The sequence below is a fragment of the Salmo trutta genome, chromosome 8 (genome assembly GCF_901001165.1).
Source record: "Salmo trutta chromosome 8, fSalTru1.1, whole genome shotgun sequence".
NCBI classification, from domain to species: Eukaryota; Metazoa; Chordata; class Actinopteri; order Salmoniformes; family Salmonidae; genus Salmo; species Salmo trutta.
Window position 1 is genome coordinate 31,256,504 of NC_042964.1, and position 27,396 is coordinate 31,283,899.

The following is a 27,396-nucleotide window of genomic DNA, read 5'->3' on the forward strand; positions in this document are numbered from 1 at the left end:
TCAAATTGCGGTTGCTTTCACTTTCTCCACGGTATGGGGTACATTCAACAAACCAACTGCAATCAATGCTGAATCAATGTTTTATTTTATTTAACCTTTATTTTACAATACAATACAACCTAGAAAACATTTTCCATCCGGAAAATAGATAAGTGTATGTAGGCAGGGCAGACATTTTCCAACAACTACCTAGTTATATTCAGCAGAGAAGTGCTCTCCTTAACCTTTTCACCAACGTTTTTATACAATCTTTTAGAATGTTGAATGCACCCCTGGTTTTGTCCGGAAGAATAATCTTTCTAACGTAACCAAGAAGGCGTGTTTCCGGAAGACGTGGCTAGTGCTACAGTGGCAGCTGTTATAGTAGTACTTGAACTTGTATTTTAGTACAATACAATTAACAGTGTCAACTTGTACATTTTACGAGCTGTTGATTCATTGCTAAAATGATCTCTCTAACGGACTCACAGAGTAAGGCGATTTCTATTTTATCTAACGGTTGTTGCTGCTGGCCAACTTGTTCCAGCTCTCTAGCTAACGTTAGCAAGCTAGCCTCTCTCAGCTACATTAGTAGCTAAATTAAGCTAGGCTATTCTTTTATGTGAGGAAACCAGCTAGAAATAGCTAACTAGCTAAATAGTATGTTTTGCTAGATAAAGTGACCATTGACAGCTAACGTTAGCTAGCTAATTAATGACATTCATTCTGAGCCAGATGGCTGGCTAGGAAGCGAGGACGTCAATTGAAACCACAGGAGGTTGGTGGCACCTAATTGGGGAGGACAGGCTCGTGGAATGGTATGTTGGATGCCATCCATTCGCTCCGTTCCGGCCATTATGAGCCGTCCTCCCCTCAGCAGCCTCCTGTGATTGAAACGTATTAACGTTAGTGTGCTTGGATTCTTGAAATAATGTGATTCCTCTTTCTTGCAGAGATCGGAATGGGACTTACAGGCTTCGGCGTGTTTTTCCTCTTCTTTGGAATGATCCTGTTTTTTGACAAAGCCCTCCTTGCAATAGGAAATGTGAGTGATTTCATCACCATCCACAGTTCATATTCAGAATGTTTGCCTACCTTCTGCAGCTACATACATGAGGCTTACGTTTTGCTATATTTATTGGATGTTGGTGTGATCTGCAATTCCATTATCTCTAGTGACACTGAGAAACACACAGCTGCAGAGTCAGAGCTCTTTGATTGAGGGTTAACGGTTGTTCACCCTCTAGTGTGTGCCTTTCTGTCTCTCTCAACGGAGAACAATCACCACCTTATGGAGTAGTAGAGAGGTGTAGGGTTTAATTGTAAAGTACTCTGTCATTGTCAACAAACATTGACATTGTCCTTTCCCTGTCCCTTCTATCTCTCTCTATAGATCTTGTTTGTGGCTGGCCTGTCGTTTGTGATCGGTCTGGAGAGGACGTTCCGCTTCTTCTTCCAGAAACACAAGATGAAGGCCACCAGCTTCTTCCTGGGAGGAGTGTTGATCGTTCTTATAGGCTGGCCCATTGTGGGAGTGGTCCTGGAGGTCTATGGCTTTTTCCTTTTATTCAGGTGGGTACAGTACAGTACAGGCACCAGGCTGAGTTTGCTAAGCTTATCTTTAGAATAAGATCTAGTCTGGAGGGAATCAAGCCAAACTTTGTTTTTTCCTGTCAACTGTGTCTCGCCCCCACCCCCTGTTGAGTGCAGCCCCCATTTAATGCAAGGGCTTACTGCGTGTAAAGAGCCGTAGTCCGTCATCATGTGCTTGCTCTTGTCAACTAACTCTCTCTCTTTCTCTGCCCCCTCTCTGTCTTTCTCTTTATCTTCTCCAGGGGTTTCTTCCCAGTGGCAGTAGGCTTCATCAGAAGGATACCCATCCTGGGCTCCCTGCTAAACCTCCCATTCATCAGTGGGGTGAGTTAGTGTTGTAGCGTTAAACAAAAATTGTTGGGTAAATTCTGATCGCCGGTCGTGGCGAAAAAGTAACGCTCCTATAGTTTCAATGTATTTTTCCCGGTGGGTAAACTGTGTTTACTTGCGTTTACCCTCCACTACACCACTGGTTGAGTAAGAGTATGGGAACAGGAGCTACAATGCAGTGTGGGCTGAGGTGGTTACACTAAAGACAACACAGGGTTCACTTGGTTTCTGACAGTGGTTCTGGAAGGCTGTAGTGTCTCCTACAGTGTCACTCAATCTTCTCATATAAGAGCGTGTGTGTGTGTTTTGAGGTGTATGTTCGTGGAGTCACTTGTTTTGAGGAGAATGTGTCTCTGTCTCTTTAAAGCCTTCGTAATTAACTCTGAGGACAATCCGCAGTCTTGGTCAGTCACTGCAGATTTTCCCTTGCATGTGAGCATGATTCACATCTGTTTATAATGTATGTTATACTGTAATGTTGCCTTATGCCTGACCAGAGTAGGGAATTTGTAATAGGACACCAGCAACAGCATTTATTCTTCACACCGTTTTGTATAGTCTACTCAGTCACGTCAAGCAAACGTTTCATTGCCCGTGTACAACTATGCACTAAACATTTTAGTGAAGCTTGTATATGTCATCTATTTTGCTCTACTTTGCAAAGGGGACAGTAGACTGTTGACTTATATTTGTTTATTTTCTCTCTCTTTCAGTTTGTGGACAAAGTGGGAGAGAGCAGCACCATGGTATAACAGTGACTTTTTGTTTATGAAGATAATAAATCTCTATTATATTTATGATACAGTAGTTCTCATAAAGCCACTTAACCCCCATTGGTCAATTGCTTACGTCCAACAGTTAGCTAGGTAATTTTCATGAGACTTTGTATATGAAGACCTCTTCCCATTTAAAGGGAAAATGGTCTGCTTTTTTGTATCTTGATTCTGCAATTTTAAGGTCCGTACCAGTCAAGGGTACCAGTCCTGGTTGCTACGAGCGACTGTTACTAATGAATCTGGAGTTGGTTACGATGGCTACCCCAGAATGTTTTACATGTCGTTGTTGAATGCTGCTCTCCTCTACTGGAGAACTCCCCACGAGGAGGAGAGTCCCTCTAACGGACTGAAGAGAAGCATTTTGGCTCTCTTACTCTACTATTGAATGTACAGACAAACTCACCATGTCATCGCCTCTGAAGATAGCCTCTGGACAACCTCAGAAGAGGAGTGGAGGAGGAGAGCTGGTCCCATTGTTACATTGTAGATGGGGCCAGGGGTTTTTTCTAGTTCTGTGCTGTCTTGCCAAAAAATAACTAGGAGTTCGCAAGATGGCACAAACAGATCTTAGACCATGTTAGGGTTTCCTGACCATATAACCAGGGAAAGCTCGAAGCCATAGTTATAGGTGGTTTCCTGGTCAGGTATTGGAAAGACTCCTGGTCCTACTTATGGTGCCTGTGCTTTCTCGCACTGGACTAAAACTTGAGTCCTGTGGAAGAAAAGAGCTTTACTTTCCTTTTCTCTCACGCCTGTTATGAGTACCAGATCTGGCAGTTGCATATTTTCCCCTTATTTTTCTGTAATTTCTGTGTATGACTGGATGAGAACTTCAGTAGATTATTATTATTTTTTTTAAAAGAGCTTCATTTGAGTTGGAATTGTATCAATCTAAACTATAGGAATGGAGGGAACTGAATGGAATGGTTATATGTGAAATGACAATGGTTTGACAATGTTTTGTCTGACACTTTTGTAATTACACTTTTTTTGAAAAACTTGCGTTGTGCCGTTGTCTGTCATTCATTGTGTTTTCATTGTGACAAATTGCAAATATACTGAACAAAAACATAAATGCAACATCTTAAGTGTTGGTCCCATGTTTCATGAGCTGAAATAAAAGATCCCAGAAATGTTCCATACGAGCACAAATCTTATTTCTCTCAAATTATGTGCACACATTTGTTTACATCCCTGTTAGTCAATATTTCTAATTTGCCAAGATAATCCATCCACCTGACAGATGTGTCATATCAAGAAACGAATTAAACAGCATGATCATTACACAGGTGCACCTTGTGCGGGGGACAATAAAAGACCACTTTAAAATGTGCAGTTTTGTCACACAACACAATGCCACAGATGTCTCAAGTTTTGAGAGTGTGCAATTGGTATGCTGACTGCAGGAATGTCCACCAAAGCTGTTGCCAGATAATTGAATGTTCATTTCCCTACCGTAAGCCGCCTCCAACGTCGTTTTAATGAATTTGGCAGTACGTCCAACCGGCCTCACAACCGCAGACCAACCCTAACCCTAACTCAGACCACGCCAGCCTAGGACCTCCCCATCCGGCTTCTTCACCTGCGGGATCGTCTGAGACCAGCCACCCGAACAGCTGATGAAGCTGAGTATTTCTGTCTCCAATAAAGCCCTTTTGTGGGGAAAAACTCATTCTGATTGGCTGGGGCAGGCTCCCCAATGGGTGGGCCTATGCCCACCCATGGCTGCGGCCCTGCCCAGTCATGTGAATCCATAGATTAGGGCCTAATTAATTTATTTCAATTGACTGATTTCCTTATGACTTGTAACTCAATAAAATTGTTGCATTTTGTGTTCATATTTTTGTTCTGAAACCCCTTGACTTTTTCCACATTTTGTTACACTACAGCCTAATTCTAAAATGTATGAACGTTTTTTTCCCTCATCAATCTACACAATGGCATAGGCCAACAAGGCACTTGTATACACTATGGTAATAGTCTCACAGGGTCAAAAACATGACATCACTACTCGCATGACTGGACTTCTTTATTAAACCTTTACTTAACTAGGCAAGTCAGTTAAGAACAAATTCTTATTTTTCAATAACGGCCTACACCGGCAAACCTGGACGACGGTGGACCAATTTTGCGCCGCCCTATGGGACTCCCAATCATGGCCTGGATTCGAACCAGAGTGTCTGTAGTGATGCCTCTTGTAACGACCGTCCAAAGGAGTAGACCAAGGTGCAGCGTGGTGAGTGTTCATCTTAATATTTATTATAAATCACAACACTTAAACAAAATCAGACACAAACGACCGTCACATCTTGCAGGCTATAACAAGCAGTACAAAAATAAGATTCCACAACTACAGGTTGGGAAAGGCTGCCTAAGTATGATTCCCAATCAGAGACAACGATAGACAGCTGCCTCTGATTAGGAACCATACTCGGCTCAACACAAAGAAATAGACACCATAGAATGCCCACCCCACACCCTGACCTAACCACATAGAGAAACAAACCGTCTCTCTCAGGTCAGGGTGTGACACCTCTAGCACTGAGATGCAGTACCTTAGGCCACAGCGCCACTCGGGACCCCCCAAAATGAAAATGGAACACATTATAATGGCAGGCCTTTTTATCCCAACATTTATCCACATAAATTGTAAGATTGTAGTGCTTTTCTTTGTATTGTTTTATTTCACTTTTATTTAACTATCACAAGTCCAGATGGTCCTACTATCATTTTCTTCATTTTTAATGTATGAATAACTTTTGGAAGAATGTATTCTTTGTCTCAATACACATTACACCGTAGGCATATGCTAGGCCTACTGCTCCACTTCTCTGCAATTGTTTAGTTTTAGTGGGGGATTGTTTACCAGCATTAGGCTAGATATAATAATTGATGGAAATGTCAATGAGAATCCCAGGGAACCCATCACCTCCAGCTTCCCTGAGTCTATCCCAATCAAACACTCCTACATTCATTGGGAGACTGTCAGCTGTTCATTCATAAAAACGACCAGGTATCTATCCATGAACGGCTTCACTGCACAAGAAGTAAACATATCAATATTTCCAAAGCAATTACTTTCATTTTTTACAACAGTAAGAATACTGATAGTGTCTCAGCATTTTGCATTAAATGGCTTCTTTCTTTACTTTTGATAAAATATTACCTTATACAGTGCCTTTAGAAAATAGTCACACAACTTGACTTTTTCCAAATTTTGTGTTACAGCCTGAATTTAAAAGTTATTAAATTTAGATTTTTTTTGTCACTGGACTACATACAATACCCCATAATGTCAAAGTGGAATTACAGTACCAGTCAAAAGTTTGGACACACCTATTAATTCAAGGGTTTTTCTTTATTTTTACTATTCTACATTGTAGAATAATAGTGAATACATCAAAACTATGAAATAACACATATGGAATCATGTAGTAACCAAAAAAGTGTTACACAAATCAAAATGTTTTATATTTGAGATTCTTCAAATTAGCCACCCTTTGCACACTCTTGGCATTCTCTCAACCAGCTTCATGAGGAACAGTTTTGAAGGAGTTCCCACATATGCTGAGCACTTGTTGGCTGCATTTCCTTCACTCTGCAGTCCAACTCATCCCAAACCATCTCACTTGGGTTGAGGTTGGGTTATTGTGGAAGCCAGGTCATCTGATGCAGCACTCCATCACTCTCCTTCTTGGTCAAATAGCCCTTATACAGGCTGGAGGTGTGTTTTGGGTCATTGTCCTGTTGAAAAACAAATGATAGTCCTACTAAGCGCAAACCAGATGGGATGACGTATTGCTGCAGAATGCTGTTGTAGCCATGCTGATTAAGTGTACCTTCAATTCTAAATAAATCACAGACAGTGTAACCAACAAAGCACCCCCACACCTCCTCTTCCATGCTTCACGGTGGAAACCACACATACGGAGATCATCAGTTCACCTACTCTGCGTCTCACAAAGACATGGTGGTTGGAACCAAAAATCTCAAATTTTGACTCATCAGACCAAAGGACAGATTTCCACCGGTCTATTGTCCATTGCGCGTGTTCATTGGCCCAAGCAAGTCTCTTCTTCTTACTGGTGTCCTTTAGTAGTGGTTTCTTTGCAGCAATTTGACCATGAAGGCATGAACAGTTGATGTTGAGATGTGTCTGTTACTTGAACTCCGTGAATCATTTATTTGGGTTGCAATCTGAGGTGCAGTTAACTCTAATGAACTTATCCTCTGCAGCAGAGGTAACTCTGGGTCTTCCTTTCCTGTGGCGGCCCTCATAAGAGCCAGTTTCATCATAGCGCTTGCCATAATATGGACTTGGTCTTTTACCAAATAGGGCTATCTTCTTTATATCACCCCTACCTTGTCACAACACAACTGATTGGCTCAAACACATTAAGAAGGAAAGAAATTCCGCAAATTATCTTTTAACAAGGCACACCTGTTAATTGAAATGCATTCCAGGTGACTACCTCATGAAGCTGGTTGAGAGAATGCCAAGAGTGTGCAAAGCTGTCATCAAGGCAAAGGGTGGCTACTTTAAAGAATCTCAAATATAAAATATATTTAGATTTGTTTAACACTTTTCTGGTTACTACATGATTCCATATGTGTTATTTCATAGGTTTGATGTCTTCACTATTATTCTACAATGTAGAAAATAGTAAAAATATAGAAAAACCCTTCAATGAGTAGGTGTGTCCAAACCTTTGACTGATGCTGTATATTTTTTGACATTTTTACAAAAAAGAAAAAAGCTGAAAAGTCTTGAGTCAATAAGTATTCAACCTCTTTGTTATGGCAAGCCTAATTAAGTTCAGGAGTAAAAATGTGCCTAACAAGTCACATATTAAGTTGCATGGACTCACTGTTTGCAATAATAGATTTTGTACATTATTTATGAATGAGTACCTCATCTCTGTACCCCACACATACAATTCATTATCTGTAAGGTCCCTCAGTCGAGCAGTGAATCTTAAACACAGATATAATCACAAAGACCAGGAAGGTTTCTCTAAGAAGGGCACCTATTGGTAGATGGAATTTATTTTCTCATAAAAGCAGACATTGAATATCCCTTTGAGCATGGTGAAGTTATTCAATACACTTTGAATGGTGTATCAATATACCCAATCACTGCAAAGATTAAGGCGTCCTTCCTAACTCACTGAGTACCATTATTCATATTTTCAAGCATGGTGGTGGCTTCTTCATGTTATGTGTATGCTTGTCATCGGCAAGGACTAGGGATTTTTTTAGGATAAAAATATATGTAATAGAACTCAGCACAGGCAAAATCCTAGAGGAAAACCTGGTTCAGTCTGCTTTCCATTAGACACTGGGAGACAAATTCACCTTTCAGCAGGAAAATAACCTAAAACACAAGGCCAAATATACACTGAAGTTGTTTACCAAGACAACATCTTGTTCCTACAGTTTTGACTTAAATCGTCTTGAAAATATATGGCAAGACTTGAAAATGGCTGTCTAACAAAGATCAACAACCAACTTGACAGAGTTTGAAGAATTTAAAGATGTTGATATGCAAATATTGTACATTCCAGGTATTGAAAGCTCTTAGAGATCCAGAAAGACACAGCTGTAATTACTAACACGTATTGACTCAGTGGGTCGAATACTTATGTAATGAAGATATACTGTATTACTGTTTTATTTTTCATGAATTTTTTACAAACTTCAGATTTTTTTTTAACTTTGTCATTACAGGGTATTTTGTGTAGGTCATTAACAAAAAATGACAATTAAATCCATTGTAATCCCACCTTGTAACACAATAAATGTGTAAAAAGCCTAGGGGTGTGAATACTTTCTGAAGGTACTGTAGATCTATGATTGCCTTTGGCAGCTAATTGTATACATAAAATGTGTATTGTGTACATTAAAATGTGAGTAATTGATTTGATTGGTTCCTCTCTGCATTCCCTCTCTGCGCTTGGAGTCCACCTCTCTTTCATCAAATTGACATGACCTATTGCTGTTGACATCCATAATGCGTTACGCTGTGGGCTACGAGGTCTCCCTCACCAGCCCAATATAAATACAGGGATAACGTTTGCCAAGGCACACAACTTCTGCCCGGATCTCTACTGGCATTACAGGGACCTAATATTCTCCGTCGCAATGAAGGTAAGTTGCCTGTTGAGGTACATTTTGATCTTTGCGTTTTTATGAATGGAGATGAGCATGGCGCATGCAAATGATTACCTTCTTGTCATTTATTTTGAACGCATATTTGTTTTACATTGTCTGCTTGTTCATACAGCATAACTTTACTTTTAACTGTTTCAGGGTGTGAGGACTATTACAGCTTATGCACTTGCTCTTTTACTTCTGGTAACGCTCGTCTCCCATTCGTGGAGCGCACCGAAGGGCAGTTTCCAGAGGAGAAATTGGTCACCTCAGGCAATGCTGTACCTCAAGGGCACCCGTATGTCTACTACCTATATTAGCCTAATCATACTTTGCATTCCTTTGACATACCTTTTAAATGTATTTCTGCATTTATTTCCTCCACAGAGAATAATTGGAAATAATATGCAACGGAAAGGGATTAACATTATAATTGAAATCTGAAGTTGTCTATTATTTCCTTATCATGTATGTTTATTTATGAATGCAACTAAAATATATTGTATTTCATAACTGTGTGTATGTTGCTATTACAGAGGGACGGCGGTTTATCAGCGAGGACAGAAAAGAGGGAGACGTATATGACACATTACATTTAGGTAAATACAATACACTTGTATTTAGCAGTATGCACATATTCTTATTTTGTATGGCTCTGCTACTGTATGGCTCTGTAAAGTAGTGCACTGTATGGGGAATAGGGTGATTTGAGATTTTAAGATCATCTTTTACTTTTAAATATCATTACTCTGTTATGACATCCTCTTTTCAGAGACTCGGAGTCAAAACACAGAGAAACTCAGTGTGAACCAGGCAGCCACAGTCCTGCTCAATTTCCTGCAGCAAGCCAAGGAGGATGGTGAGTTGGGTCATATTGCAGCCTACAGTAATGGTTAAGGAAACATCTAAGGAAGCCCACCTCAATAGGCGCTAATTCAGGCATCGGGTTCCCTTAACTACATCCAAGCTATAGGTTTGAAATTGCCATAAAGTTAATTGCACTTATCTTTTTTCCTTTCAGGAGAAGAAAATCCTGAACAACTGTACTTTCAAGACTTGCCGGCATGGAAAAGAGAGTACTTCTGATGTATTTTTATAATGTATTTATTATTGTTGATAACATTCTAATCTATTGCATCTGTTGATCTCTTGTTGTTGGATGTAGACTATTTAATGCGATGTGAGAAAAACACTGGACTCTAAGTATGGCTACACTGAAAATGTTTCAATGTATTATTTAATACAATGTTTATTAAAATTATTTTGAATTCATAGCAACACTTGTCTGATCATATAAGTAATGTATTCAGGACTAGGGTTGGCCATCCCAGGCTATAGAGAGAGAGACCTCTCAATGCAATTCCTGATATATAACTATTGAGTAAACTATTTATGTCTCATTTCCTGTGGGCGTGAGGGGACTTTTATCATCAAAATAATAGGTATTTTGTTTTAGAAATTATACATAGGTAATTATGTGTAACAGCTGCTTAAGGCTCAGTGTCCCTACAACAGATCTAATATTGTACATTCTGGGCTGGAACAAAAACCTGCACTTACTGCAGCTCTCAAGGACCAGGGTTGGCCATCCCAGGCTAGTAGCGAGAGATCTCTCAGTTGGCAGTCTCTCCTGGGTGTGTCTTCTTGCCCTCGGGCGTGACACCCAGAGTGAAGGGGGCTTTGATGTTCTGCCTGTCCCGCTCTACCTCCTTATCTTCATCATATAGCTTTTCATCATCATCCTCCTCATCACTGTAGTGGGGGGTAGAGTGCACTGACGCCGAGAGGAGGGGGGCACAGAGAGAGAGAGAGAGAGAGAGAGAGAGGAGATACAAATTATTCACGTCTCTGGAAAAACCACAGTGCAACTGCACCTGTACAATACATACATCATATAAACCGTGAACACATGAGCAGAGAGAGGTTGTTTTACTCAAGAAGGAAGTGCTCAGAAAACAGTAGTAACAGATTGGACAAATACCAAAGGATGTCTTGTCATTTACTAAAATGCTAGGTTGTCAATTCAAGCTCAGGGAATGGATGAACTCTGAATTTCTGACGCATCTATAGTGTCTATCAACAGAGCCAGAGGAAGACAGACTCTCCTCTCACCTGTTGCGGGGCCAGCAGCTCCATCTTGTCAGGGAAAGCCCTGCTGAGAGCCAGGCTCCGGGTGTGCATGAAGAACTGCAAACATAAATCAACTGAATCGATTGAACCACAACTAAAACATAACTGAACCAATCCTGAATCAACTGAACTAGTCTGAACAAGGAACAATAAAATAATCCTCCAAAGAAAGAAGGGACATTGTTTACATTACACGTTACAAAAGAAAATCGTACAAATAACAAAGCATAGCAATGAAGTTAGCACCAAAAGCGCGCAATTCAGTGGAATTAGTTTCAGTGTGCTGCAATGTTGGTCATAGTATTTTGTTTTCTAAACTTTGTTGTATTGTGAGATCCACCTGCCTTTCAAACCATTAGATGAACAGGGATATGGACCCATAGCGACTCACCCGTCCCAGGTACCTCCAGTTCAGCAGGTCCGACAACCTCTCTGTGCGGTTCCTGTGGATGATGCTCTGTCGTGTGGACTGCTGGCAGAAACCGAACATGAACTGGGTCAGCTGGTTACACGAGTCATCTGCCGAACGGAACTGCCGGTCCATTATGTAGATCCCTGAGAGGAGCGGGACAAGGCACGGATCAGTGAGACGCAGGAATAAAGTATTCCATTCTATTATAAATAGAGTATTTATTCTATTCTAAACTGCTGACTGATAGGAAGTAGGGGCTTGAATTTCACTGAAGAGAGTCACTCTGTTCTTCTGGGTTTCGGGGGAACTCCCAAAATATAATCAGAGCTCTTCCATAAGAGGTCACTCAAACTATGCACTGATTTGGTGATGAAACTGGAGAGGTCTATACGCATGTACTGTACATACCGCATGCTGTGGTGTCTGACACATGTTCTTCCACGAAGCCAGACAGGTTGGTGGTCACACTGGGTGTCCCCCATCACAGTACACTCAGCTGGGGAACAATAACAACTCCAGCATAATAGTGCACCCACACATCATGCAACTCTCCACACACAGGAATACACAAAAACAATGTTATAAACATTAGCCAGAGAAAACCAAAGTGATGGAGTTTATGTTTGCAGGCTGTGTAAGTGTGACAGGTCACCTGGTGTGTATCCCCAGGGCTCGTAGTAAGAAGGGAAGACCCCCAGGCGACAGCCTCGTACAAACTCCTCATTGTCCATAGGAAGCAGGGGGCTGGTGGAGGACAGGAACTCTGGGTGGAACACTATCTGATAGTATCAGGAAACATGTCTGTTAGTACCATTTAGAATAAAATATAGAGATCAGCACTACACTGGCTATACTGTATGCTCTAAGGGTCCTCTGTAGCTCAGTTAGTAGAGCATGGCGATGGCAACACGAGGATAGTGGGTTCGATTTCCAGGACCAACCGTACGTAAAATCTATGCACGCATGACTGTAAGTCACTTAGGATAAAAGTGTCTGCTAAATGGCATATACTGTATACTCTAATGCAGGGGTTCCCAAACTTTTTTTGTTCGTGACCCACCATAAGTGTTGTGCTGTGAAAATACATACACAGACTAAAGAATAAGTAAAACACATTATCGTGGCAGCGGAGAGAAAATTCCACACATCCTGCCATGGAGCTGAAAGGAAATGTTGCCATTTTAAAGCCAATTTCCTGAAATTCTATACAGTTTGCCATGGAGGTTAGAGAACATTTAGTAGTTTTAAAGCTAATTTCCTACAATTCTACGCATTTTGACATGGCTAATATTGTGTTCTTATGCTCAAACATTATAACAAAATCAATGGGGGCCTAATTGTCTAGCTTTTATTTTGTTGATTGTAAATTCTCAACAATGATAAGTTATTATAGAAAAATGTATAAGTCCATTATCTTTTCCACATCTTTTCTCTTTGATTTTAGTCCTTTAAGTACAATGAAAGCGGTTTTCTATACGGGGGGGGCAACCGGTATTACTTATCATATGCACATATGAGCCTTTATGATATCTTTTATATTGTCAACGTCTCGGCTGCCAGACCTTCTCCAGCCAATTCTTCAACTGGTTTAACACAATAAACGAGGCAAAAACATTATCATAAACAAACATGGACATCAAACGTACATCCTGCATACCTTGACTCGGTCAGTGCGAGCGTCGAAGAGGCCGATGCGTCTCACGTTTGGCCAGGATGGGGTCAGAGGCGTCATCCCGCATGCTGTGAGTGGTCACTGGAGGAAGGGTGTGTCTCTGCAGAGAGAGAAACAGACAGAGTACAGTGTGTGTGTGTGTCTGTGTACGTGCATGCATGTGCATGTGTTGTGACTGCGTCATCAATGTGCACGTGCCTTGAGCAGTAAACATGGCGCGTATCAACATCTATAAGTCACTGATCCATGACTAATAACCTTTACGGGTAGACATCAGGAATATGGATCTGAAGGAGAATATCTATCCATTGGCCTAATGATATTTAATGATTCTCTTCTCTTGGGATTACCCTCAAAAGAAACACAAGCCTTTCTCCCAGAAGATATGAACGTGCATGTAAAAGAGTTGCTGAACAGACAGTAATGCTAAAAACATGTCACAAGTGAACAGGCTGCTACATCTCACGTCAGCTTTGAAGCGTAAGAACTTAGTAGACATGCAAAGCCATTTGTCACCCTAACCACTGTGTGAATGCAGCAAAAGTGCCGACAGACAAGTCATTCTGTACGGGTACATCTCAGGGTCAACACAAATGGCAGTGAGAGTAACGACGGCCACAATCTGTCCACCAATCAAACACCTATGTCATCATTTTACGCCTAAACACATGTGACATGAATAAATCTAAGTGACAACGCCATTGTTATTGGCACTTTGCTATTAAATAGTGCAACACCATCCAATCTATTGACCCATGGCCTGGTGTTATGGCGGTTCAATGATTCACGCTGGGCTGTATAACTGCAGGGTCCATTCATTCATGGTTTTAGCACCAGGTATCCCCCAGGCCCATTCTGAATTGATCACCTTACAGGGTCATACCTCACATTGACCCTATAGGCCCATTCTACCACGTCAATGTTTAGTTACTCCATTCATAAAACAGCAGGGTACAATGTATGGGGATTCTCTGGACGATACATCGCCATATTACCTCGTTGTCCAGTTTTCTCTGTCTTTCTACCACTCTGGTTGTCTCACACCCCAACTCTGTTTTATTTGATGTTCATCATACAAATGTCTATACGCCGGTCTTTTAATCATAATGTAGACTTGACCCAATCTACTGTATGGAGACTGTCAGCATTCTCAACAACCTAACACTTAATGGCTTTATTACTGTGTATAATGCACTTCTTACGGCTATTCTATTCTATAATCTTTAACCTCAGTATATTTCATACATTATCTGTCTCTTCAACTCCTACCTGTGTGGCATAGATGGCTCTCTTCATGATGGTGAAGTCGTCTCTGTCCAGGATGGTGTCCAATACAGGGATGTCTCCTCTGAAGACATCATGAGGTCATCAGCAGGTCAGAAAAGCAACACTCAAGTAATCACATTAGAACCCGCATGGACAAGCCCTTCATTAACACGGAAGCTCGTTCCACACTTTCGTAACGTGAAAGACCCAAAGGTCACACACCATCCGCATGAATTGACCCCCCCCCATTTGTTTTGTACACTGCTGCTACTCGCCGTTTATTATCTATGCGTAGTTACTTCACCCCTACCTACATGTACAAATTACCTCTAACCTGTACCCCCGCAGACTGACTCAGTACCGGTACCCCCTGTATATAGACTCGTTATTGTTATTTTATTGTGTTACTTTTTATTATTTTTTATTTTAGTTTATTTGGTAAATATTTTCTTAACTCTTCTTGAACTGCACTGTTGTTAAGGGCTTGTAAGTAAGCATTTCACGGTAAGGTCTACACTTGTATTCGGCGCATGTGACAAATAGCATTTGATTTGATTTGAAGTGCAGCCTTAGTTCATTCATAACAAAAGCCTGCTAAGGATTTCCTTGCTAAATAGAGGGGTGTTCCACTGATATGACATACAGTACAGGTCTGGTGAATACACTGGTGGAAGAGAGACTCTATATTTTCTTTTATTGTTTTTAATTGACTTACATTAACAAAGCCTCGTAAAGCCTCTTGCCAAACTTATCTTTCACAGCGTCCCTGTCAGAGAGAGATACATACAGTAGATAATGAGCAAACTGTTTTAGATTTAACATGTTAATAGGAACCATGTTGGCAACACGAGTTCCAAGGCAAAATTCTAAGAAGAATGCAAATTAGAATGTTATTTTCATAAAAATGTTTGGTGCTAATATTGCAGACATTTTGCAGAACTCCATGAGGTGCACCATTGTGGGTTGCACAGACGTACCAGAGCTGTTTGCGCACCGCCTGTCCCTTCAGCATCTCCACGTTAAAGTTGTTGGTCTTGGCTGGCATGATGAAGAAAACCACCACTGTGACGTTATTCTTATGCACCTGGGAGAGAAGGTAAAAAGCTTAAATGAGATGACAAGACCATGGTGCTTGCCTACGGAGCTGTGAGGTGAACGGCACCTCCTTACCTTCAGGCTCTGATCAGTCCCTACACCCAAAGAAGGGCACTGCATTCATCCACCTCTGGCCTGCTCGCCTCCCTACCTCTGCGGAAGCACAGTTACCGCTCAGCCCAGTCAAAACTTTTCGCTGCTCTGGCACCCCAATGGTGGAACAAGCTCCCTCACAACGCCAGGACAGCGGAGTCAATCACCACCTTCCGGAGACACCTGAAACCCCACCTCTTTAAGGAATACCTGGGATAGGATTAAGTAATCCTTCTAACCCTCCCCCCCTACCCTCCCCCCCAAAAAATATATAGATGTACTATTGTAAAGTGGTTGTTCCACTGGATATCATAAGGTGAATGCACCAATTTGTAAGTCGCTCTGGATAAGAGCATCTGCTAAATGACGTAAATGTAAAATGTAATGAAGAATTAAGGATTAAACTGTAATTTTCTTTTGAGAGAGACCAGTAGATGTGCAGTATTGATTAGAGGCCCATCATTATTTTTTTTTAATTACATTGTAGAATAAAAGTGATGACATCAAAACTATGAAATAACACATATGGGATCATGTAGTAACCAAAAAAGTGTTAAACAAATCAAAATATATTTTATATTTGAGATTCTTCAAAGTAGCCACCCTTTGCCTTGATGACAGCTTTGCACACTCTTGGCATTCTCTCAGCCAGCTTCATGAGGTAGTCATCCGGAATGCATTTCAATTAACAAGTGTTAAAAGTAAAAAGTAAAAAGTTAATTTGTGGAATTTATTTTCTTCTTAATGCTTGAGCCAATCAGTTGTGTTGTGACAAGGTAGGGGTGATATACAGAAGATAGCCCTATTTGCTAAAAGACTAAGTCCATATTATGGCAAGAACAGCTCAAATAAGCAAAGAGAAATGACAGTCCATCATTACTTTAAGACATGAAGGTCATTCAATACGGGAAATGTCAAGAACTTTGAACGTTTCTTCAAGTGCAGTCGCAAAAACCATCAAGCGCTATGATGAAACTGGCTCTCATAAGGACCGCCACAGGAAAGGAAGACCCAGAGTTACCGCTGCTGCAGAGGATGAGTTCATTAGAGTTGCAACCCAAGTAAATGCTTCACAGAGTTCAAGTAACAGACACATGTCAACATAAACTGTTCAGAGGAGAATGCGTGAATCAGGCCTTCATTTTACTAGGCAAGTCAGTTAAGAACAAATTCTTATTTTCAATGACAGCCTAGGAACAGTGGGTTAACTGCCTTGTTCAGGGGCAGAACGACATATTTTTTTACCGTGTCAGCTCGGGGATTCGATCTTACAACCTTTCGGTTACTAGTCCAACGGTCTAACCACCAGCCTACCTGCCGCCCAAGAATTGAATGGACAAATTTCTGCAAAGAAACCACTACTAAAGGACACCAATAAGAAGAAGAAACTTGCTTGGGCCAAGAAACACGAGCAATGGACATCAGACCGGTGTAAATCTGTCCTTTGGTCTGATGAGTCCAAATTCGAGAGTTTTGGTTCCAACCGCCGTGTCTTTGTGAGATGCAGAGTAGGTTAACGGATGATCTCCGCATGTGTGGTTCCCACAATGAAGCATGGAGGAGGAGGTGTGATGGTGTGGGGTTGCTTTGCTGGTGACACTGTCAGTGATTTATTTAGAATTCAAGGCACACTTAACCAGCATGGCTACCGCAGCATTCTGCAGCAATACGTCAACACGACAATGACCCAAAATACACATCCAGGCTGTGTAAGGGCTATTTCACCAAGAAGGAGTGATGGAGTGCTGCATCGGATTACCTGGCCTCCAAAATCACCTGACTTCAACCCAATTGAGATGGTTTGGGATGAGTTGATGGCAGAGTGAAGGAAAAGCAGCCAACAAGTGCTCAGCATATGTGGGAACTCCTTAAAGACTGTTGGAAAAGCATTACAGGTGAAGCTGGTTGAGAGAATGCCAAGAGTGTGCAAGCTATCATCAAGGCAAAGGGTGGCTACTTTAAAGAATGTCACGTCCTGACCATAGTAAGATGTTATTTTCTATGGTAGAGTAGGTCAAGGAGTGACAGGGGGTGTTTTGTGTTTTTCTATGTTTTGTATTTCTATGTTTAAGTTCTAGTTTTCTATTTCTATGTTGTTGTTTTTGGGATGATATCCAATTAAAGGCAGCTGGTCCTCGTTGTCTCTAATTGGAGATCATACTTAAGTAGGGTTTTTTTCCACCTGTGTTTGTTGGTAGTTGTCTTCTGTTTAGTTTTCTGTACCTGACAGAACTGTGCGTTTTCGCTTTGTTATTTTTTCTTTAGTGTTCTGAGTTAAAATAAATATTCATCATGAGCAATCAACACACTGCGCTTTGGTCCCCTCTCTACGACAGCCGTTACAAAGAATCTCAAATAAAAAATATATTTTGATTTGTTTAACACTTTTTTGGTTACTACATGATTCCATATGTGTTATTTCATAGTTTTGATGTCTTCACTATTATTCTACAATGTAGAAAATATTAAAAAATAAAGAAAAACCCTTGAATGAGTAGGTGTGTCTAAACTTTTGACTGGTACTGTAGTTAGCAGTATATTGGATAACAAACTTGAAAACATAATAAGGACTTAATTCTTACCCATAGAAGTGTCCCCTGATAAATTCCTGAATCCGACCCTGGTTAGTGGAGTGAAGGTTCTGGGAACTCGTGCATGGCTGAGAACTTCTTGATGTTCAATCTGTTCGGCATCACCATATCTGTACAGTAGACAGAGAGAAACCCAGCCTGCTTCAATATCAAATATCCCTGCTCTGTCACTTTATGTTCAATAGGAGTACAGTTGTAAAGTACAGTTGCAAAGACATGGGCACAGTGGACAGCAGTTCTCTCCAGACAGTAGCAATGGTAGATCTGCCTCTCACCAGCTTCCTGGTCTATGTTGAACTGACAGGGGCACATCAGAAATCAACACAAGAGTCATTAATAGGTCATTATTAAGAGAACTATTGTGTAATTACCAATTGTCATTCACATTCTAAGTAAATATCAGTTAAATAGTGAATGAAACCTGTGAATAAAACTCTTTCAAATGTTCTACACTAACTATTATTGGGGCTATGGGGTTCATTTAGAGTTTGACAAATGTTTGAAGTGGGATCTCCCTTGAGTCTCCTGTCTGCCAGCGAGGAGGAGGTTTCCTCTTCCTCTCCATAATGAGAAGCTGCTGTCAATTACTCAGCCTGCCCAGTGAATGACCTTTAGGCCCACAATGACCTTTTTACACTTAGCCTGAGGGCCAATTACAGTTCCATACACCAGCGCAAACACAACACAGACCCATAGCTTACTGACACACAGGGGAGACACTGGGAGAAACTCTAAATCTAACAAAAACACCTGACTCTGTGATGAGCAAAACGTTTTGTGAGGCATTTGAATCACAAAGCCACAGCCCTATAGCTCACTGACGCACGGGAGAGACAAACAATGCTTAACGTATTATTACCCCAACATTGTTAAAGCTGAAAAAGTTAGTGAGGAATTTCAATAACGAAAGTTTATAGGTTTGTGTGTGTGTGTGTGTGTGTGTGTGTGTGTGTGTGTGTGTGTGTGTGTGTGTGTGTGTGTGTGTGTGTGTGTGTGTGTGTGTGTGTGTGTGTGTGTGTGTGTGTGTGCGTGGCCTCTTTACCTTGTCCAATTTGTTGTAGAAGTCCACATTTCCGGCACAGAGGTATTGTCCCAACAGAGTGGAATGGGTTGTGATGATGGTTGCCAAGGGAATCTTCCGCGAGCGACAGAGAATAAGTCCTCCCCCTGCCTGCCACTCTTGGAAATGGTCGAGGACATTGGGCGAGTCTCCAAGCTGGTCGGTTAAATAGGAATGAAAGCAACGAATTACTGATGATTAGCTCTATAATCTCATATTACCCAAGAGGGTGAATATGTTTTGAGTAAAAAGAAGTAGGCTACTGTATAATTTATTTTTAAAGGTATCTGACATTAAGATATTCACATCAAGCAGATATTCTTGACTTCAAAAAACAAACCCATACAGCAATCTTTAAACCTCTTTCCGAGTATTCTTCACAGCATCCTTATCAAGCTGACAAATTACCTCTTTAAAGAACCAGGCAACCATGGATCCAAAAACGTTTGCCTCACTGTCATGGGCGGGCATACCGATACCACAGGTGTCCCACAGATCCCCCTTCCATCGGTCCAGGTTCCAGGCTGCTGACCCCGTGTCAAATAGGATCACATAGGGACTGCCCTCGATCAGCCAGCGCCCAAAGTACACCTAAAACACACAGTATAATCCCAACATAAGGCACCTCCTTACCTTCAGGCTCTGATCAGTCCCTACACCCAAACTAGGGCACTGCGTTCATCCACCTCTGGCCTGCTCGCCTCCCTACCTCTGCAGAAGCACAGTTCCCGCTCAGCCCAGTCAAAACTGTTCGCTGCTCTGGCACCCCAATGGTGGAACAAGCTCCCTCACGACGCCAGGACAGCGGAGTCAATCACCACCTTCCAGAGACACCTAAAACCCCACCTCTTTAAGGAATACCTGGGATAGGATTAAGTAATCCTTCTAACCCCCCCCCCCCCCCACCCCCCACACCCTCCCCCCCAAAAAAGATATAGATGTACTATTGTAAAGTGGTTGTTCCACTGGATATCATAAGGTGAATGCACCAATTTGTAAGTCGCTCTGGATAAGAGCATCTGCTAAATGACGTAAATGGAAATGGAAATGGAAAGATATGTGTGGTTCTAGAAGACAGTACCAACCAACACGAAACCCACAATCACAGTATCAAACACATGGGCCAAAGCTGAAATACTACTAAATAATAGTTTCTGAAGCTGCTGATGTATTTGTTTGTCTCTGATCCTGGAGATGGTGTTTGTCTGCCAACTTGTGGACTCATCATCTCTATCTAACTCCATTGGCGTTAACGGTGTAGGCCTACTTCTGTAGAAGTGCATGGCTGCCCTCTTCTGGACAGAAAGTACTACTACAGGATTGTGTATTCTCCACTTGCATGTCACACCTATAGAATAGAATAGAAAATAAGATTATATAATAAATCTGTAGTAGAGTACCAGGCAGCCGTTGTCAATAAGGGCGCCCATAGCTTTCTTGATGGCTGGGTTTGGGGGCTCACACTGCTCCACCTGGGTCTTGAAACTGTGTTCAGAAAACGGCCCCATCATGAATAAGTTCTCCCCCGTTCATCCACTGTTATCTTGGCCTTGGTCTGGATCACTGTGTAGATCCCATCAACTGGAGGAAAAATATATAACATACATGAGAGTCAAACTTTCTAACTTGTGACTTATGACACACATGAGGGGAGGTGAGTGTGTCCACATATTAAGATATAGTTCTGCATGATATTGTGTATTTTGCACGATTAATAGTCTGGAATTAACAAAAACAAAGACCATGATATAAATAACAAAATAAATTTGAAAATGCTGCGTAAAAGATAAGCTACAGTCAAATATTTGTGAAGAGGACCATCAACAATCAGAAACCCCTGTATTACGTTTGCACACCATGATAGGTGCATAAGACGTTTCCCTGATGCCAAATACATATACATGATAAGCAGTGTTGGGGAAGCTACTCTTAAAATATAGTTTACCAAGCTACCAATTACTTCACTACGTCCAAACTACTTTTTAAAGAAAATAGAGTTAAGAAAATATTTACTAAATAAACTAAAGTAAAATAATGTAAAAAGTAACACAATAAAATAAGAAGAATGAGGCTATATACAGGGGGTACAGAGTCAATGTGCGGAGGTACAGGTTAGTTGAGGTAATTTGTACATGTAGGAAGGAGTCAAGTGCCTATGCATAGATAATAAACAGCGAGTAGCAGCAGTGTAAAAACAAAAGGGGGGTCAATGTAAATAGTCCGGGTGGCCATTCGAGTAATTGTTCAGCAGTCTTATGGCTTGGGGGTAGAAGCTGTTAAGGAGCCTTTTGGACCTAGACTTGGCGCTCTGGTATCGCTTGCCATGCGGTAGCAGAGAGAACAGTCTATGACTAGGGTGACTGGAGTCTTTGACAATTTTTTGGCCTTCCTCTGACACCGCCTAGTATACAGGTCCTGGATGCAGAAAGCTTGGCCCCAGTGATGTACTGGGCTGTACTCACTACACTCTGTAGTGCCTTACGGTCAGATGCCGAGCAGTTGCTATACCAGGCAGTGATGCAACTGGTCAGGATGTTCTCGATGGTGCAGCTGTAGGTCTTTTTGAGGATCTGGGGACCCATGCCAAATCTTTTCAGTCTCCTGAAGGGGAAAAGGCGTTGTCATGCCCTCTTCACAACTTTCTTGGTGTGTTTGGACCATGATAGTTTGTTGGTGATGTGGACACCAAGGAACTTGAAACTCTCGACCCGCTCAACTACAGCCCTGTCGATGTGAATGGGGCGTGTTCGGCACTCCTTTTCCTATAGTCCACGATCTTCTCCTTTGTCTTGCTCACATTGAGGGAGATGTTGTTGTCCTGGCATCACACTGCCAGGTCTCTGGCCTCCTCCCTATAGGCTGTCTCACCACGCAGTCGTGGGTAAACAGGGAGTACAGGAGGGGGTTAAGCACCACCCCTGAGTGGCCCCGTGCTGAGGATCAGCGTGGCAGATGTGTTGTTGCCTACCCTTACCACCCGGGGGCACCCGGTCAGGAAGTCCCGGATCCAGTTGCAGAGGGAGGTGTTTAGTCTCAGGGTACTTAGCTTAGTTATGAGCTTTGTGGGTTGAACTAGTTGACTACATATACAGTAGTTCACTAATCCCCAATACTGCATAAGTGGATGACCTCTGAACTCTTCACAACAACATCAGGATAGACTCAGACAACAGATCCGTCCATATACAGTACACAGAACTGAAGAGCCCTATACTATACTGCTCAAAAAAATAAAGGGAACACTTAAACAACACATCCTAGATCTGAATGAAAGAAATAATCTTATTAAATACTTTTTTCTTTACATAGTTGAATGTGCTGACAACAAAATCACACAAAAATAATCAATGGAAATCCAATTTATCAACCCACGGAGGTCTGGATTTGGAGTCACACTCAAAATTAAAGTGGAAAACCACACTACAGGCTGATCCAACTTTGATGTAATGTCCTTAAAACAAGTCAAAATGAGGCTCAGTAGTGTGTGTGGCCTCCACGTGCCTGTATGACCTCCCTACAACTCCTGGGCATGCTCCTGATGAGGTGGCGGATGGTCTCCTGAGAGATCTCCTCCCAGACCTGGACTAAAGCATCCTCCAACTCCTGGACAGTCTGTGGTGCAACGTGGCATTGGTGGATGGAGCGAGACATGATGTCCCAGATGTGCTCAATTGGATTCAGGTCTGGAGAACGGGCGGGCCAGTCCATAGCATCAATGCCTTCCTCTTGCAGGAACTGCTGACACACTCCAGCCACATGAGGTCTAGCATTGTCTTGCATTAGGAGGAACCCAGGGCCAACCGCACCAGCATATGGTCTCACAAGGGGTCTGAGGATCTCATCTCGGTACCTAATGGCAGTCAGGCTACCTCTGGCGATCACATGGAGGGCTGTGCGGCCCCCCAAAGAAATGCCACCCCACACCATGACTGACCCACCGCCAAACCGGTCATGCTGGAGGATGTTGCAGGCAGCAGAACGTTCTCCACGGCGTCTCCAGACTCTGTCACGTCAGTCACGTGCTCAGTGTGAACCTGCTTTCATCTGTGAAGAGCACAGGGCGCCAGTGGCGAATTTGCCAATCTTGGTGTTCTCTGGCAAATGCCAAACGTCCTGCACGGTGTTGGGCTGTAAGCACAACCCCCACCTGTGGACGTCGGGCCCTCATACCACCCTCATGGAGTCTGTTTCTGACCGTTTGAGCAGTCACATGCACATTTGTGGGGCTCTGGCAGTGCTTCTCCTGCTCCTCCTTGCACAAAGGCGGATGTAGCGGTCCTGCTGCTGGGTTGTTGCCCTCCTACGGCCTCCTCCACGTCTCCTGATGTACTGGCCTGTCTCCTGGTAGCGCCTCCATGCTCTGGACACTACGCTGACAGACACAGCAAACCTTCTTGCCACAGCTCGCATTGATGTGCCATCCTGGATGAGCTGCACTACCTGAGCCACTTGTGTGGGTTGTAGACTCCGTCTCATGCTACCACTAGAGTGAAAGCACCGCCAGCATTCAAAAGTGACCAAAACATCAGCCAGGAAGCATAGGAACTGAGAAGTGGTCTGTGGTCCCCACCTGCAGAACCACTCCTTTATTTGGGGTGTCTTGCTAATTGCCTATAATTTCCACCTGTTGTCTATTCCATTTGAACAACAGCATGTGAAATGTATTGTCAATCAGTGTTGCTTCCTAAGTGGACAGTTTGATTTCACAGAAGTGTGATTGACTTGGAGTTACATTGTGTTGTTTAAGTGTTCCCTTTATTTTTTTGAGCAGTGTATAAAAAGTGCATTGCTTCTATGATCATTGGGACTCTCATGTCTATTTTAGTCTATTTTCCAGGAACACACGTTTATTTTGCCAGTAAGGTTAAGGTTCATATAGTTTATATAACCATAGTTCATATGGTTCACACATCCTGTTACACAAACAACATTAAGACATATGTATTTGACAGAGATTGTGTATTTATCTTCAATGAAATGTCTAACAGTTCAGACAGTGAGACAGTTAATATTCTCCAATCACACTGTATTTTCAACGTATTTCAACATTTGCTCTTTTGGGACCAAAGATTCAAAGATGACCATATTTAGCAAAAAGAAGATGACAGGTGACACTGGCATTAGGCTAAACTGTCACAGCCCCAGATGAATTTTAAGATGATCCTCTCAATCATGATAGTATCCCATATCTGACCAATCTGGACCAATAATCCAGGGGTCATGAACTCTTTAAGAGTTGCTCCATATTTGTACACTTCACTGCAACCCATCTTTACACAAAAGTAGTAACATTGCCTAAAATAAGTGATGTACTATTAAAATTGCAAGATCATCAATGGCATCTGTAGATAATACATACAACATTGCATCCACTGTCACTATAACATTTACTGAGGAGGGACACAAAACAGTTATACTCCAAGAACCAAGACCATTAGAAGAGACTTTACAGTGAATTGTCTATCTCCATGCAGATCATTCTCAGTCAGGTAATACTAACATTTATTAGTAACCTCCCAGGCTAACTCAAACAAGAGCAGGTCGTCTACAGGTAGAACTTCCTCATCCCGCAGAGGCAGACGTCATGTGACGTCATGGATAAGGAACGGGTCAGGGGCAAGAAAAGGTAAGTGCCACTGATGCTCTCTCAGTGTGTTGGTCCTCTCCTCTGTAGGTTCAACTGTAAACTGTCTATCTTTTCACATCTGAATATCCCACTGGAGTTCACTTGAACTCAGAAGAGGATGCAACACACATCCCATGGTCCCAGTTCGTCACTCCTAGAAGTCCACTGTCCTACTTTTTGTGATTGAATCTGACCCTCGTCTTTGAACAGAAAGTCAACATTCCCTGGCTGCATGCACGGGACTGAAGTCCACACACAGACATCAAGAGTAATGTTTTGACAAAGCCAATAGTGAGCAAAAGTGGAGAATATACAGATATAGAATCTTAATTTGAGCCAGTTTGCTACAGTAGGAAAATAATCCTGCAGCAATAGGAAATAAGAATTATTATGTGGATTATAATGAATGGAGATTTTTATGGGGGTTGATACGTTTTTCGTTACTGGAAATTACAAACTTTCGAAGCCTTTTTAAAACTCAAATACACCACAAGTTTGCATTTCCTGCTATGCAGGACAATTCTCAGCAACAAAAGAGTGATCAAAAATGAAGATCCTACATAAATTATAAATCAAAGTTTTACAGTCATTATTCTGTGGTTTCCCTAACCTTAAACAGGACACCAAATTCATGATATAAGAAATAGTCATTCACGTTTGGATATTGTATTTTTTACATAAAAATGCAAATGTTTATTATTTATATTATGAATTTCACCCTACTATTTAAAGGGCTACGGTTCCTTATTTTGGCGATGTAGACTATATTAGGCCTACTGGAGTTTTATTATCATGCATATCATATGTCTGCAATTGAGGGACCTCGACATTAATTACAATAGCCTAAATAATTACACAAATTACACTTTTGTTTTGAAACAATAGTTTATGTTAGGGAAAATCTCATTGCGACAAAAACAAAACCTAGGTAGACGATCACGCAGAAGGCTATACGTGACGCAATGTTTGCTTGAACTTTGCTCCTCCTCATTCAGTGACAGCCAAGTGTTAGGGCTGTGTAGTGTATGCACACATTGAAACCTGACCTCGCTCTTAATCCATGTTCAGTCCATGTAGCCTTGTCAAGCGCATCAAAATCAAATCAAATTTTATTTGTCACTTGCGCCGAATACAACAGGTGTAGACCTTACAGTGAAATGCTTACTAACAAGCCCTTAACCAACAATGCAGTTTTAAGAAAATCCCCCCAAAAAGTAAAAGATGAGAATAACTAATAATAAAAGAGCAGCAGTAAATAACAATAGTGGGGATTTATTCAGGGGGTACTGGTACAGAGTCAATGTGCGGGGGGCACCGGTGTCAAGGTAATTGAGGTAATTATGTACATGTAGGTAGAGTAATTAAAGTGGCTATGCATAGATAATAACAGAGAGTAGCAGAAGCGTAGGGGGGGCAATGCAAAAAATCTGGGTAGGCATTTGATTAGCTGTTCAGCAGTCTTATGGCTTGGGAGTACAAGCTGTTACAAAGCCTCTTGGACCTAGACTTGGCGCTCCGGTACCGCTTGCCGTGCGGTAGCAGAGAGAACAGTCTATGACTAGAGTGGCTGGAGTCTTTGACAATTTTTAGGGCCTTCCGCTGACACCGCCTGGTATAGAAGTCCTGGATGCCAGGAAGCTTGGCCCCAGTGATGTACTGGGCCATACACACTACCCTCTGTAGTGCCTTGCGGTCGGAGGCCGAGCAGTTGCCATACCAGGCAGTGATGCAACCAGTCAGGATGCTCTCGATGGTGCAGCTGTAAAACCTTTTCAGGATCTGAGGACCCATGCCAAATCTTTTCAGTCTCCTGAGGGGGAATAGGTTTTGTCGTGCCCTCTTCACGACTGTCTTGGTGTGCTTGGACCATGTTAGTTTGTTGGTGATGTGGACGCCAAGAAACTTGAAGCTCTCAACCTGCTCCACTACAGCCCCGTCGATGACAATGGGGGCATGTTCGGTCCTCCTTTTCCTGTTTTCCACAATCATCTCCTTTGTCTTGATCACATTGAGGGAGAGGTTGTTGTCCTTGCACCACACGGTCAGGTCTCTGACCTCCTCCCTATAGGCTGTCTCATTGTTGTCGGTGATCAGGCCTACCACTGTTGTGTCATCAGCAAACTTAACGATAGTGTTGGAGTCGTGCCTGGCCGTGCAGTCATGAGTGAACAGGGAGTACAGGAGGGGACTGAGCACGCACCCCTGAGGGACCCCCGTGTTGAGTATCAGCGTGGCAGATGTGTTGCTACCTACCCTTACCACCTGGGGGCAGCCCGTCAGGAAGTCCAGGATATAGTTGCAGAGGGAGGTTTTTAGTCCCAGTGTCCTTAGCTTAGTGATGAGCTTTGAGGGCACTATGGTGTTGAACACTGAGCTGTAGTCAATGAATAGCATTCTCACATAGGTGTTCCTTTTGTCCAGGTGGGAAAGGGCAGTGTGGCATGTAATAGAGATTGCATCATCTGTCGATCTGTTGGTGCGGTATGCAAATTGGAGTGGGTCTAGGGTTTCTGGGATAATGGTGTGAGCAATGACCAGCTTTTCAAAGCACTTCATGGCTACAGACGTGAGTGCTACGGGTCGGTAGTCATTTAGGCAGGTTACCTTAGTGTTCTTGGGAACA

The 27,396-nt window shown here is 42.2% G+C and overlaps 2 protein-coding genes and 1 pseudogene across 4 annotated transcripts; 2 read left to right on the plus strand and 1 right to left on the minus strand.

Moving 5' to 3' along the window:
• Positions 1–297: 297 nt before the first annotated feature.
• On the plus strand, positions 298–3,677 carry LOC115198661 (vesicle transport protein GOT1B). 3 transcript variants are annotated; one of them, XR_003879275.1, is made up of 6 exons: positions 298–471; positions 933–1,024; positions 1,373–1,551; positions 1,815–1,896; positions 2,616–3,065; positions 3,101–3,677. XR_003879275.1 is itself a non-coding variant. In XM_029760786.1 (5 exons), the coding sequence occupies exons 1-5, from the start codon at positions 447–449 to the stop codon at positions 2,652–2,654; spliced, it is 417 nt and encodes a 138-aa protein (XP_029616646.1). In that variant the 5' UTR covers positions 298–446; the 3' UTR covers positions 2,655–3,677. The 3 variants fall into 3 exon arrangements, 2 of the variants coding, with proteins under 2 accessions (XP_029616646.1, XP_029616647.1); XM_029760786.1 differs by having other exon boundaries at positions 2,616–3,677; XM_029760787.1 differs by lacking the exon at positions 298–471 and adding an exon at positions 566–797 and having other exon boundaries at positions 2,616–3,677.
• A 5,142-nt stretch (positions 3,678–8,819) lies between these two features.
• On the plus strand, positions 8,820–10,229 carry LOC115197947 (spexin-like). Its single transcript, XM_029759616.1, has 5 exons — positions 8,820–8,825; positions 8,982–9,126; positions 9,365–9,427; positions 9,601–9,687; positions 9,850–10,229. The coding sequence occupies exons 1-5, from the start codon at positions 8,820–8,822 to the stop codon at positions 9,912–9,914; spliced, it is 366 nt and encodes a 121-aa protein (XP_029615476.1). The 3' UTR covers positions 9,915–10,229.
• Positions 10,230–10,379: 150 nt separating this feature from the next.
• On the minus strand, positions 10,380–25,007 carry LOC115197948 (glycogen [starch] synthase, liver-like; annotated as a pseudogene).
• Between the last annotated feature and the right edge of the window lie 2,389 nt (positions 25,008–27,396).

Bases quoted from the DNA above. Each gene is read 5' to 3' on its own strand.
- LOC115198661 (XM_029760786.1), top strand. From the start codon at position 447: ATGATCTCTCTAACGGACTCACAGA. The intron at 1,025-1,372 runs GTGAGTGATTTC...CTCTCTCTATAG, and splicing joins CCCTCCTTGCAATAGGAAAT to ATCTTGTTTGTGGCTGGCCT. The intron at 1,552-1,814 runs GTGGGTACAGTA...TATCTTCTCCAG, and splicing joins GGCTTTTTCCTTTTATTCAG to GGGTTTCTTCCCAGTGGCAG.
- LOC115197947 (XM_029759616.1), top strand. The intron at 9,127-9,364 runs GTATGTCTACTA...TTGCTATTACAG, and splicing joins GCTGTACCTCAAGGGCACCC to AGGGACGGCGGTTTATCAGC. The intron at 9,688-9,849 runs GTGAGTTGGGTC...TTTTCCTTTCAG, and splicing joins GCAGCAAGCCAAGGAGGATG to GAGAAGAAAATCCTGAACAA.